At 36.8% G+C, this 14,945-nt stretch overlaps 1 protein-coding gene across 3 annotated transcripts; it reads left to right on the forward strand.

The window, feature by feature from the left end:
* Nucleotides 1–5,186: 5,186 nt before the first annotated feature.
* Nucleotides 5,187–13,320, forward strand: LOC127617684 (uncharacterized). Of its 3 annotated transcripts, none has more exons than XM_052089727.1 (3): nt 5,187–5,320; nt 7,705–8,268; nt 10,481–13,320. In XM_052089727.1, exon 3 carries the CDS (start codon nt 10,491–10,493, stop codon nt 11,952–11,954), a length of 1,464 nt encoding a protein of 487 aa, XP_051945687.1. In that variant the 5' UTR covers nt 5,187–5,320; nt 7,705–8,268; nt 10,481–10,490; the 3' UTR covers nt 11,955–13,320. The 3 variants fall into 3 exon arrangements, with proteins under 3 accessions (XP_051945687.1, XP_051945688.1, XP_051945690.1); XM_052089728.1 differs by having other exon boundaries at nt 10,484–13,320; XM_052089730.1 differs by having other exon boundaries at nt 5,193–5,320; nt 7,933–8,268.
* The last annotated feature ends 1,625 nt before the right edge of the window (nt 13,321–14,945 follow it).

The following is a 14,945-nucleotide window of genomic DNA, read 5'->3' on the forward strand; positions in this document are numbered from 1 at the left end:
GCAAGTCCATGTTCCCATGCTCCCTTCATTCTTTTGTTCAGAAGAAGAGCCACTCCCTGTTGTTTGGCAGTCTCCTGCCCCGAGTAGAGGTCAGTCCACCCCTCATAGTGGTAGGAGCCAGAGCCAGTCCACCGGACCTCCTGAACACCAAAGAGATCCATCGGGAGCTGTACCGGTACAGCTCCCGACAGAGAAGTGGCAGACTCTCCTCTGCTGTGAGCATACGAACATTCCACGTGGCCATCCGTAGTGGCTTTTTATTGTTTCTGGAGGAGCCCCGAGGGTAAGGATTCAGTCTCCTGGCTCTACCAGATGGAGTTTGGCCAGGAGACGTCATAGACTCCTGTCCCCCCAGGGCCTCCGACACTAGCTTAATTAAAGTTTTAATTCATGATTTAGTGGTAATCATTTGAGGGTGGAGGGTTTACCAGCCCCTCGCACCTGTCCAGAGCCCCCATTTGGCTGCTGTGGTGGCCACAAAGCACCATGACAAATGGGGAGAGGACACACACACACACTCACACACACAGCTACTCCATCCAGCTAGACATAAATCAGACCAAAGCAATATAAATTTATCATGTCTGCTTTGGAGGAAGGTGATATTATTTTATCATTTTAAATAAAGAATAAATCAGTATGCACATGATAGAATATGCCATTTGTAGTAAGCTGTCCCAGGAACAGGAACACTTGGAAGAACATTGTAGTTTGCTATTGTCATCCATCAAAGAGCAGTAATGAACCTGATTCCCTCTAAAACATTCTGCTTTTACAACAATGTACCACACTAATCAAGCAGTGTTAAAGGGATAGTTCACCCCAAAATGTTCAATTGGTCATCAGTTACTTTACTTGGCAATGTACAGCCTCAGTCCCTGTTCACATATTTTGTATAGGATAAAGGAGTAGCGTGAACATTCTTGAGAATTTCTTCTTGTGTTCCATGGAAGAAAGTCACACAGGTTTGGAAAAACATGAGCGTGATGACAGAATTTTCTATTTTTGGGTGAACTATCACTTTCAAATTGTGTGTTGTTGTATTTGTCTTGTGGTTTCTTTTATCAGATTAATACTGCAGAACCAATATTTAATTTTTCAGTTATGTATTGTTTAATGTAAAAAATAATGTTTAGAAACGATAAAACATGTCTCGGGTCGTGATGTCTATTTTCATATCATATAGCTGGCCTTACTACTTTAGTTTTCTAGTGTAGGGCTTTCTGATGCAGATTCTTTGATCATGTTGATCATTATTTTCTAGCTAGCCATGAGCACTAAACACTTCTCAATCTCCATATAGTGAAAGCAATAGCAAGAAACGTATCAAGAACAGTTCTTGAGCTTTGCATGCATTTTAAAATTCAATTGTCATTAATGCTTCTAGCAAGTGTTGTGTAAATGCTGTTGTTGTGTTTGCATCTTGTATCTACAGTATGTCTTAACCTTCACATGTTTGTTCAGTTTCTGTCAAGTCCATATCTCACAAAATGGACAAAACCGTTCAATTTAATGGCTATTGTGTAGGGGGGAAGTAATGCTTTGCTTCAACCATGTCAGAGTATGTGGCCTCTATATTTCCCAAAGAGAAATAGCCCAAGACCAAGGATCAACTTTTACCTTTTAACAAGCTAAATGTGTGCTCCCATTCTGACGGAGCTTGGCCATGGCCAAATAAAAGGCTTCATGTAGCTCCGCAGTTCACCACAATGATTTAGAAAGGCATTTCACAGCTGAATCAATGGCACAATCTCCATTATTCCTTTATAGCTGCTAAGCTATTAGGTGTTCATTACATTTTTAAATAAATATAGACCATAAGTGGATGATTTACCAGAACTGCTTGTTTCTGGCAATAAAGTGGAACTATAACAGAGAATGTCTTTGTGTGCTGGTTAATGATAATTTTTATTGCCTGTAATGGTATAAAATGGATGGTAATACCCAGTGTACCATATATTGAATGATTACCATATTCATATATCAAGGTAATTTCACTTTATTCCAAGGTACTTCAAAGTACACCATGGTACTACTATCATTCATGCAAAAATCATGGTAGTACTACAGTACTTCTTGGCACTTTCGTGTTAGTTAACCACTGATGCAATTTATTAATACTATATAGTTATTAGATGAAATGTGATTTGATAACAAAGCTACAAAAAAGTATTCAAATATCATTCTCCTTTGTCACCATTAGATGGAGACAATACTTTGACCAAAAAAGAGGCTCCTATGACCCTATCTCGTTTCAAAAGGCAGAGTGAATTAGTTATATATTAATTATAATAATCCTTGTTTGCAAAAACAGCTCTTTCAATAGACTTTGTCTTAATAAAGAAAAATCAGTGTAATTATTGTAATTAACTAAATGTATTTCAAATGTATGGAAATCTAAATTTATGTCCATTTATTTATCAAATTTGATTACTTCTCATTCATGTTAACACAGTAGTTTAATGAACTTGTGTAATCAAGTCTTAAAGGTGCATTCTGTCATTTGTTTTTGTGTCTTCTTTGACTTCATAATAAATAGTTTTCAAATACAGGTGCCATTGAAGAAATTCACTTTTCACAATCAGCCATGATTAATTTAACCCAATCATGAAAGTGTCCAATAACAAGATGGTTACTGAGATTAAGCGAGTAGTATTCAGATGGTCATGTGATTCTTAAATGGCAGCCCCATGAGGGTGCTTCTGCCCCATGTAGATTAAAACAGCTTTAATAAGTTTACAGATATGACTAGAGTCCTCATTTCATTTGAGAGCTCATGATTTTATACATATGTTACAAAATTACAATTAATTTCTTAATATGGAAAAAATTACTGAGTGCACCTTTAAATTCTTGTTAGTCTTTCTAGAAACTTCAACAGTTCAACCAATGAGATTTTTAGGCACTCAGTTAAGTTGACATCCAGAAAGGTGCAGGGTTCTTTAAAGGATGCCTGAAACACATTGGAGACCAAAGAGGTCTAATATACCTGGAGAGCACTATCCGTTGTTGTTCCTGTTTATTTCAATTACATTGTTCAAATGGCGCATGAAGGATAGGTGTGTTACTATATTGTATTTGCTTCCTGGACACTCAAACTTTTTTCTAGTTAAAAAGCCATAGGCTAAATGCCAATTGACTGACAAAATATTTCAGAGAAAAACATAAGTCTATTTTACGCTGTAAAGAAGGGCCCTCGAAGATTTTCAAAAATACAGGCTATACTATAATCAGGGTCTGTGTAACAACACATATATGTTTGCCTGTTAGATGATTTTTGCCTTATGCAAAGACAGTGTAAACAAACATTCATGTGACAAATTACAAAGATGCAGCTACAGGAACCCCTGTCTCTGAGGTTTTGTGTACATATTTACATTAAACAAGAGGTGGACATGTTTAACAGAAACTGTGGTGGGTGAAACATATGGGCAGTCTCCACAGGAGATTGGTACAGCAGGCCACATGCCCAGAGCTCATCCATTCTTATCTCTCCATGTCATCAGTGTGTTGCTACAACATACTACAGTATCTTCCCCTCTCTGCTGTTTCTCAGCAGTCCATCAGTACCATAAACTTCACAGCTCACCAAATAATCTCATTCACCAGGGTAAAAATCACAGATGTATTTACTATTTACTAAGCGAACATTTAAAATCCTATTTTGACAATTGCATTAGATAAGAAAATATCAAACCAAGTGGCATCTGCAAATAAATGATGCTCAACCTTTTCTGAGAGCTAACTTTACTTTTCAAAACCTCTTTTTCTTTTACTTATAAATGAATGGCAGCAAAGTGATTTTTAGTGGATATATGAAGAAAGTTCCCCTCAAATTCACACAGGTGTCCTAACACTGTAACCACAAGTGTAGATCATCTCAATAAATATGGACATGTTCAGCTAATGTCGGACAACCAGATATTGTCCAAATATCTTCTTAATTTGAGCAGTTACAGAAATATTCAAACCTGCCCGTCTGGCACCAACAATTGTGCCACGGTCTAAATCACTGAGATCACATTTCTGTTGGTTTTTGCGAACATTAACTGAAGCTCCTGACCCGTATATGCATGATTTTACATATTAATCTGCTGCCACACGATTGGCCGATTAGATAATCGCATGAATAAGTAGATGTACAGGTGTACCTAATAAAGTGTCCGGTGAGTGTATATACAGTATATATATTCATCATATATATTATAATTAAACCTTTTTTTGTGAAATGTTTAGCTTTAAAGGTCTGCTTGTGCTCTATGTGAAATAAATGCAACTTGATTAGATATTTTATTATCTAATGCAATGACATTCACACACTTTTAACCAGCTGGGCTGGTTTTCCTCTTCAACTTGTGTCACAATTAATTTAAGAATTTGCAGCTGTAACACTGTCACAGTTATAATCTAGCATGGCCATGCCTTTAAGCAGAAACACCCCAAAATCAGACCAAACAGGTTTAAAAGAAAACGGCATTGCTATTTTCAAGGAGTTTAAACAGCAGATACAAAGATTGTTGATCCATGCAGCAAGAACAAAGATTTTTAATGTCTTTATCTTTCAGCAAGAGTCATCCTATCTCTTTCATCTTCAACTTAATCAGTGCTTGTGGAGTGTCAAAATGTTACTTCCACCAATGACAGATCAGAGAGAGGTTAAACCATTGATCCTTTGAGTTATCAACTTTCACAAGGAAGTCAACCAAAAGTGATGAAAAGTGTTGCATATCCACTGGATCTAGACATCTAATCCCCACAGGTTTACAAATAATTACAGATTTGGACTCCCATAATCTCCAACATAGTGGCAGTGATTTATCTGTCTTCTAAATATGCTGCAGTACAACTACTGTAATTCCCTTCTGCTTTTAATGAGAAGCTGATTGAACACACTCTGCAGTTAGGGAAAACATACTGTCATTCAAAATGGTGGGTGAAATGAGAATCACTTTACAGCTGAAAATGAACTCAAATTAACTAAAGCTAGTTACATGTAACACAATTTAGAAGCATATTTCTTTTCAGGAAACAGTTTACACAAAAATGTCTTTCTTCAGTAAAAATACAGAAGTAGTTATTGTTTTATTGAGAATGTTAACAGGGCAGTGTGGGTGTGGCTGGAGTTCACATTGAACAGGAACAATCCTCTGCTCCAAGGGACGAGAGCGTGGAGAAACAATAGTGCCCTTTGGAACAGTCATGAATCAAGCTTGAAGGACTATCTTTAATAAGAGAAAGTTCAAAGTCACTTTAAAGGACACCTGTGATAGACACAAAAGACTTGCATAAGACCACCAACGCACTGAATTCACCATGCAAGGTAAATAGAAAATGATTACATTGAGCTTAAATGATAATTCACAAAAGGAAAACTTAACTGACAATCTGTATAATGTGTAACTATGCTTTGCCACTGGGCCTGCTTTTGTAAATAAAATGTCTTGAACAGTGCAGTCTAAATGCAGTAGTTTAAATCTAAATGTGAATTAGTGTTTAAGTTTTTCTGCTTGTGTTGATACTTTCGGTCTGATGTGAAGATCATGTACAGTACTTTACAATAAGGCTTTATTTGTTAACATTAGATTAAGCATTAGGAAACATTAGCTAACAATTAACAATGATTTTACAGTAGCCTATTTATCAGACTTTGTTAATGTTCATTTATCCAAACACTGTTAATTACAGTGTGTTCATGTTCATAATACATTAGCTACTGATAACATATATAACTTTTAATGTAAAATTAAGTCCTATATGTAGAAACTAACATTAACAAAGATTAATAAATGTCATAAAAGTATTGTTCATTTTTAGTTCATTTTAACTATTGCATTAACGAATGACATTGAATAAAACCATTGTAAAGTTACCAAAATATCAAAATGTTTGTAAGTGACACCACTTTTCTTTTTTTGTTTGTTGCTAATGTAAACATAACTGATGTGGGGCAAAAAGGTAGGCTACACTTTAAAACAAAGTTCACCTTTAAATATGAAGGGTGAGGTAATTTTATAGTGATATTGTGCCAAGTGTTATAGTGTTACCTCAATCCCCATTCATTTTCAACAAAACTTGTGGTCCTGCTAGATTTTTGTTTCCACACAATCAACCTGTAAAATACAATACATGTACTTGCTTAAAAATACAGCTGATAGGAGGTGTACTTGTAACTCCTAAATTTGAGACTAAATTTGAGAATCTCTCTAATTCTCTCTTTCTATTCCTCTCTGACTTTCAATTTGTCAAGCTGAATGGGTGTTAGCTGTTTATTTATTACACATATTGCTTAACCTTGTTTATATCTGCTGCCCTTTATTGTCAGGCCAACTGTGTTTTCTTATCAACGATACAGCTGAGAATGCAGTCTCTAAGCATGTAGTGGCTTACTGAGCCGAAATTGAAATAGCTGTAAATAAGGTTAGACCACTAAATTTGTCCAATCTTACAGAAGCATATAGTATTGTGATTATATTCTTTAATGTGAATTTTGAGTAAACCTTCCTAATTATGTCTGCAGCACATGTAAAATCCCCTTATTCGTTTGAAAAATGGGCATCAATAGAGGCCACATTCAATTTACAGTAAACACACTAACAAAAGGTAGCTTTAATTTCCATAAAAGACTGGTAATTGGTGCTGGCTGCATTATGTCTGTAGTTTCTCTGCCTCAAACTGTTGGTCGGTTTCTGTTTTCTGTATTTACAGTAATCTGTGTACATCTGACCATGCTTCTCTCCAGACGTTATGGCTGAGTTGGTGTTTCTCCCCCTCTGCACAGACAGACAGACAGACAGACAGACAGACAGAGGCTAATTGTCAGATCGTGTTAATGATTTGTACTGTGGAAACACTAGTTTCCCATTGAAGTGATTCATTTTTTAGTAATCAAGCTAGTAATAGTTTATAAATGTTATTAATTAACCTATAAATATAATAAAGCCATACAAAATAAGTAAATATAAAAAGTTTTGTAAAAAAAAGAAAAGAAAAAGTATACAAATAAAGAGACAAATTAAGGAAGTCATTAGATGTGTCCCAAATGACACACTATGCACTTGCCCCTTACACTGTGCCATTTAGGGAATACATTTTCAAAGGGTTTTACTATTTTCTTAAGGGATTTTGTATAAAACTAGAACAACCCCTAAAGAGTATGCTTGCCCTATAAAAACTATGGCATATAAAGCTCTAAATACTTCAAAGGGGTTACTAGATTATATTCCTCCTGTTAACTGGAACACCCAGAAATCAAATAGTTATTGACTGAATGGTTGACTGATTCAGAAATAACATGTTTGTTTTAGTCCACAAATGTGTCTCAGGTTTTCACGTGTTCATTATTCAGGCTTTACTTTGATGATCCCATTTTAGTGTGTACATTCATAGAGATACGTATTATCACAGACACAAAAAAAGAGAAAAAAATATTCATCTCAGCCCCATTGAGAAATCTTGTTTCCATAGCAACAATGGGAGAATGATGGTTAGGCGGAGAGACCTGCGGAGGGAGCAGCAATTCTTTGTAAAGAGAGGGGTGAAAGAGAGAAATAAACTCCCCACTGTGTGTTTGTGTGTATACATAAGAGAAAGTCAAAAGCATTTGAAGAATAGACGGAGAAACAGAGAGATGATTTAACAATACAACTGTACAACCATTGATTTCCTTTACCTTCATTCATGTGCTTCCCTTCTATTTTCGTTCAGATTAATAAAGAGGCAAAAATGCTTGTAGCTTAACCATCACTGCACCTCCTCTTCACCATATTCTCCTCCTCCCCTCAATATCCAATCCCTTCAGCTCTTCTCTCCAGCCCTCCACCACATCACACATACAGTCTTTCCCCACAACATCCACCCACAAACACATTCACACACATTCCTTCTTCATTTCTCTCTCTCACTCTCTCTCTTATACACATACACACCCTCCAGCCTGGAGATATAAAGATGTGACTGAGGCTGGTTTGTAACCAGATGAAAGACGAGTATAATCCAGAAGCCATCGTTTGCTCACTGCTGGAGTGGGGATGTTGAAGGAGAGAACAAGGGCTAGGATGAGTGACGTGTGATGGAGAGATTGTGAAAATAAGAGACTGCAGACTGATTCTCCCTTTAAAAGAACCTGAACTGACGCCACACTCTTGGGAGTCTGAGATGACCGCACAGACCATTATCTAGAGAGAGCGGGCAGGTAGAGACGAGGCAGAGGAGACAGAGAGGACAAAGATCAAAAGGGATTTCCAGCTGCATCTGTGACTGGGACACAAGGTACGCATTTCTTTTGCTTTTGGCAACACTGTGTGGCACCATTTGTCCTGGTTGTGTGTGCAGATGCACAGGGGGGAAATTTCACCTTGCCAAGTATTTTTAAATTTTATTAATGAAAAAACAAAACAAAACATGTGTGCAGGCCTTGAATGAATGAATAATGCAATAAAAGGCAGTGCCTTGTCTATTTCATAAAGTAGTACATTCTTTTCATGGATGACATAGAACTTTAATACAATTTTATAAAAGAGTACTTTAAGGATCATACATTAAACCTATATATTTGAAGTGACAAAGTGTACACTGACAAATTACATTTTCTATCTAAAAAGGGTTATATTATAGCTTTTTCTTAATGCCTCTAAGAATTGAAGAGACAATGAGCATGTTATACTGTGTCTTATGCCTAATACAGGATATTGGACATCATTTTTGATATACTAAATGTAATTTTCCCATCTGTTGGTTACATATGTTAAATATCGCTGAAAGTCTGGCACAGTGAATAAAACAGATTATAATTCACTTCCTCCCCTGTAGTCAGAGTACCAAAAAGTGTTGATTTGGTTGTTGGCCCTACAATATAAATATCTACATTGTTATCTCTCTGAACAACAACACCATACAAATTGTAATGTATTCAAGAGATTGTAGTGTGAGAGAGCAATCCCAGAGGAATTCAGAACCTTGTAGGTGAAAGGTGTTGAATATTCTACCTCTAATGAGCAAAAATATTTCCCATAAATCCTAGGCTAAAACACACACAAAAATGCTCTTTCTTGACATTATACTGTATAAATTATCAATGATCTGTACAGCATGCAAAGGTATCCTTGACTTACCAATCTTTGTGGACTCTATAGTATAGTTTGTTTCCTTAAAAGTGAAGTATGTGAATTCATTGCCATGGACAGGGCCAAACGGAATTGTAAAAATAGTGATTGTTTCCAAATCGTATTTGTCCTTCCTGCCTTCCTGCCTCACCTTCAATTGTTAGGACAAACAGGTAGTACCACTCCACATGCCATTGGTTAAGAGGTTGACATATCAGACCAATCAAATAATGTTTTGATATGCAGAGACTTCAGCAAGCTGGGGGTAAGCTGACTTACAAAGAGCAACACAGAATTTTAAAATTGAAAAAATTAAACACTTCACAAAATTCAAATTCAGCATTAAATCCTGTTGTCAATTCTATACCTATGGTGACTCAATCTTAGTTCTAAATACCTATAATAGATCTTAATCACACTTTATTTTACAGTGTTCATGTTCCTATGAGTAATATTAATGAACTACATGTAATTACTGTGTAAAGAGTTTGTGCAGCTGCTTGCACTAAATATTATTATTTTTGTAAATATAGTGTTTAATAATTGGAACATGTAATATGTGCAACACGGACACTAAAGTAAAGTGTTACCTAGACTTTTTTCTACTACCAATAAGATAAAATGAACCAGTTTACCAAGGTTTTCCAAATGCAATAAGATGATTCCAAACATCTAAATTGAATATAAAAATAAAAATTTATAATAATAATTTCAAAGCTACAAATAAAAATTATATTTTGTCAACATACACTATATGGCCAAAAGTTTGTGGACACAATATTATAAACATTTAATTTTTAAAACCATAGGCATCGATTCCCCCCATAGCTTCTGTTCTTATAGGAAGGCTTTCCACCATACTGTATGTAGTAACATGGCTGCAAGGATTTGCTACTATTCAGACACAGGAGCATCATTGACAGCCAGTGATATTGGGCAATGTGGCTCACAGTTGGTGCTCCAATTTACCCCAAAGGTGTTCCGTGAGGTTCAGGTCTGGGCTTTGTGCAAGCCAGTCAAGTTCTTCCAAACCAGACAGAGTAAACCATTACTTTATGGACCTCACTTTGTCCACAGGTGCATTGCCATTCTGGTATAGAAAAGGGCGCTCCCCAAACCAGCCACAAAGCTGGAAGCACACAATGCCATATAGAATGCCATTGTACAGAGTAGCAAAATGATTGGTAGTGAAAATCTATTTGTCTTAACTGGTAGTTAAGTAACCAAACTCGTTATTTAGAAGTGGGTGTTCATACTTTTGGCCATAAAGCAACAGACTAGCAGGCTGTATAAAGTAACTAAATAAATTCAACCCATGTTTTACTCATTGAAAACTTTCAAGGCCCTTCACATTAAAAACATTCTTCCTTCACCTTCAGCAGATATTCAATGGCGGAGACTGGGCGCCCTGTTTCGGAACAGTTCCAATCTTGGGGCACAATCCCGCCAGAACCTGTTGTCGCAGCTGAGTGCATTCTCTCTCTCTCGAAGACTTCAAAAGATGTCAAGGTCTTCCTACAGCCTGAAGAACTACTAATGAGCTCAACTGAATCATCATGCTCATCAAAAGACCTAAAAGATAGTAGCCAGAATGCTGCACAATCTTGCAATACCATCTCTGACTGTATGACTGGCCAACATGATTCAAGTCACCACTGTATTCCTGAGACCCACATGTCTGATGGAGTGGGTTCACAGCCAAGAAACATAACAAGCTATCAGAATAAACAGGCATGTAGAGCATCACTGACAGTGCACAGAGAACATGTCTTATTTCCTCACAAGGACCTGAAAGAAAACAGCCTGTTATCAATACAGAGAAGCCACTCTGACAGTTTGCAGATTTTCAAAGAAAGTGCTCCTCCTCCAAACTGCTGTGAAACTGGTGCATTGTTTTGCCAAGGAAAAGACCAGGAAGCTTGTGCACAGTCTTTTCCCTCTTTAGTGTGTAAACAGGCCATGCCTCTTCAGCAATGCAATACGGTTACCACGTCCACCAGAGCAAGAAGTAGTGGATCAGGCAGCCCGACTCAGCCAGTGAAACAAGGCTACATTCAGATCTGCCCATCTGGCCAAATACAAGTGCCTAATGAGATCATTCTAGAGTCCACCTGTCCCAAATGTGAAGAGGCTGTTTGCTGCAACTCACACTTCCACCATGGAGCTATAGAGGACACATTTGCTGCATACTGTCACCCCCAGCCCATTCCTGCCCCGGCTCAGCTGCTGCCACACTTAGTTGGGATGGAGGAGACCCACAGGGGCCAGGTAGCTGCAGGCAGCTTGCTAACTCTCCCTCGGCTCATCTCCTCTGTCAGCGAGACAGGATTGGATGGAAAGCGACTGCTCCGCTGTTGCAATCTGGATTGTTCTTGGCCAGGTCCATTACGTCCAAGTGGGACTCATATGGATGGAAAGACCACAAGGGAAGTGGCGACCATGACCTCACAAAGAGAACTGAAGGATATAGGGGTGCAAGTGGGTCAGGACTTTGAGGAACTTCCCCAGCACATGTTCCCAGAGGTGTGCCTGGTTGAGGAGAAGACGAATTTGAGTGGTAAAATGGTGTCAAAGAGTCACAAGTCCCCAGTAAGGGAGGTGAAATGGGATGCAGAGGGCATGACTTGGGAGGTGTATGGGGCCTCGGTTGACCCTGAAGAACTAGGACATGCAATTCAGCGACATCTGGAGATGCAGATTAAAGAGACTATGGGAATTGCGGCAAAGCTTTCGCGTCAGAACACAACAACATCTCAGCACAGCTCAGGATCAAAGCATAGGAGAAAAAAGGGGTTATTGGAATTGATTCGCCGTCCTGGCTGTTGTTCTCGCACCACCGGTGCCGTGGACTAAAGGGCCTGCCATACTTGACTGAGACCTCAAGCAGACATTTATAATGCTCTTGGATAGAGCTTTGAAAGCCAAGTGAAGAACAGAACTTGGTCAAATTACAATAAAACAAAACTGTCTGGGTTTAGACAGGCAAGTAAAAAGGAACAAAAATAGGTAATTTGTAGCAACAGTACTCAGTATTTGTCCTTGAATAACCAAACTGTGTAATAAGTATTTGGAACAATCATGTGCCTATGTCTTCCTTTGATTTCTAAAACCTCACTTAATAGTAGAAGTAGTTTTTGCTAATGCTAATGTTGAATAATTTAGAGAAATTGTGGGTTATTTTATAATAGAGATCTGCTATCCTTGGTATGTGTTTTCCATCATCCAAAAAATATGACTCTGAAGTTTCTGTCTTTCATCAGTCTATGTGGGTTTGTGTCCATTAAACCAAAATGTTTTTTACTTAATTTTCTGAAAGCCCTGTGATAGAGGTTTGAAAATACATGAATGGTGGCTCCACCTGCTGATCAAATCATTACAGTAACACTGAAGTTAATGAAATCATCATTTGTGTATGTGAGTGACAATGTTTTAAAATTGCCTACTCCAATTTACAATTAAATATTACAATATTAGAGGAAGTAGAAGAGTTAATTATTAAAAAGACTTAAGCTCGTGAGCACAAAATGTGATCTAAAATGTACTGTGAATAATAACATATACAAACTAAATTATTTCACTTTTAATGAAATATAAGCATTTGATTAAATGGATAGTTTACCCAAAATTTTAAATTCTCTCATTTACTCACCCTCATCCCATCCCAGGAGTGTATGACTTTCTTTCTTCAGCAGAACACATTTGAAGAAAAATAGAAAAATATCTCCGCTCATGATTTCGAACGATTTCGCTGCAACAACATCTGACTAGCTTAAAATATGGGACAAATCGTGTACGGTATTGACTCAATACGGGACACGACTTTTCATCTTTAAAAATGGGAGGATCCTGTATTTTACGGGCCGGTGAAAAGCTTAATTGGGAGTAAACAAACATATCCAAATGCAGATCTGAACCAAAACCAACAATGCTTCTGTACAGAGTTCTTTCTACTCAATTGTATACAGCCCTGCTCTTCTGGGTGTTTCTGGGTAATTTTCAAAGTGATCAATTGTTTGTCATGCATTGTGAAAACCCTTGGGCTTCTGGAAAATAACAAAGATGATTTATACAGTATTCTAAGTAACAAGCTTTAACACTTGGATGTAGAATTGTGTAATAGAATAATGTACACATTATTTGTCAAAGCAAATCAAATGTGCCACCAGCAGCCCCTTTTTTTTTTTTTTTTGGTCCATGTATTCTATAACAATAAAAGCAATAATCCATATCATATGTGATACAAACACTCAGTAGTCTCTATGTAATCCTAAACATATTAAATGTTTTTTGTGACTACAATATATCAAGTAACCACTATGCTTGAAAACTTGCTGTAGGCCTATATTGCTTTATATTAACTATAACATGACTTTTCTTGTATAGCTTTGAGTACTGTCTACCACTACTGGAAGATTACAGTGTTTGAGTACAATTTTGAAACATTTATGAAACAAGAATATCTGTATAATTTATCCCTTATTTCGCTCTCATCATCTTATCATTTCATGATCAGTTTTGGTCTGGTGCTGAACCAGATTTACAATTACAAGTGTCATGGTATAACTTAAAATGAACTGATCACGTTGTTTAGGCTATATGTTTGTATTTTATTTTGGGATGCATTAGGCCATAGGATTAGACTAATGGGGTTACACCCAAAGTATCATATCAGAGATTTCTGGGGAAGATGGATTTGTATACAAAATATTCATACTCTAATTACAAATCATTAGGCTACTGCCAAGTAAAACTGCAATGAATAAATAAATACTGGGCACATTGGCATAACTATAAATGAGTAAACATTCAAATTATTGTCACATTTCATAATGTTGACAATACATTCATAACATAAAAATATTCATAATAAGTCATTTCTAAATGTCCAAAATCTTGTGCTTCTTTTAGCAGTCAGTGTTATAAAAAGACTACTTACGCATCAATCAAATCATATAATTGTGCATATAAATATATATATATATATATGCTTCAAAATGCACACAATTGGAGCTCCTCTAAACTGCACAGCCTTCATTTACGACATGAGTACAGACCTCATCACTAGTACACCTAGCATGGTTTTAATAATAGCTAATTCATCTCCAGCAAGCGCAGTGGTGCCTTACATAACAGATGCGTTTTTGATCTCATATCGTGAGATATTCTGTGGATACGGGCATAACCGGAGGTAAGTACCCCATTAAGGCTAAAGATAAAAAGGATTTAATTGACATGCATGACGGGTTGCTGCAGAGGTGTAAAATTTGAGCCACAACTAGATGTCCATCGTCGCGACATTGCACTGAAACGCCTTGCTTTTGAAACAAGGCATCAGTCGACCGACTCATATTTATATATATAATATTTATTTATTTATTTAATGTATTTTTAAAAAAAAACATTTTTACACATAACGGTGTCTGTCAGATACGGATAGAAAATGTAAATGTGGTACATATAATAGAATCGTGGTTTAAAAAACTATATAAATTATTGATATCGTTACCATTTTGAATTTGTGACCATGCAAATGATGTGTACAAATCGCATTTTCTAATCGTAAATTGCATTAAGCGTCTGCTACATCGCAATACTATGATTACTAAAGGTTAGGAAAATGTATCGTCTGGCCTCACAAGCAGATATTGTGAACATGTCTGCTGACCTAGTTGAGCAAAGCCAGTAGGATTTCTATTCATTATTTAATGTTCCATAAACATGGGCTATGAAAAACGTTTAGATGTGATATTTAACTGCTTCATAAAACAAAAGACAGTAGCTATCGAGATTATATGGTGAGTATTAATACGGACAGTTTTAATAGGCTATTCATGAAGTAATGAG

Source organism: Xyrauchen texanus, chromosome 24 (assembly GCF_025860055.1).
Source record: "Xyrauchen texanus isolate HMW12.3.18 chromosome 24, RBS_HiC_50CHRs, whole genome shotgun sequence".
NCBI lineage: Eukaryota > Metazoa > Chordata > Actinopteri > Cypriniformes > Catostomidae > Xyrauchen > Xyrauchen texanus.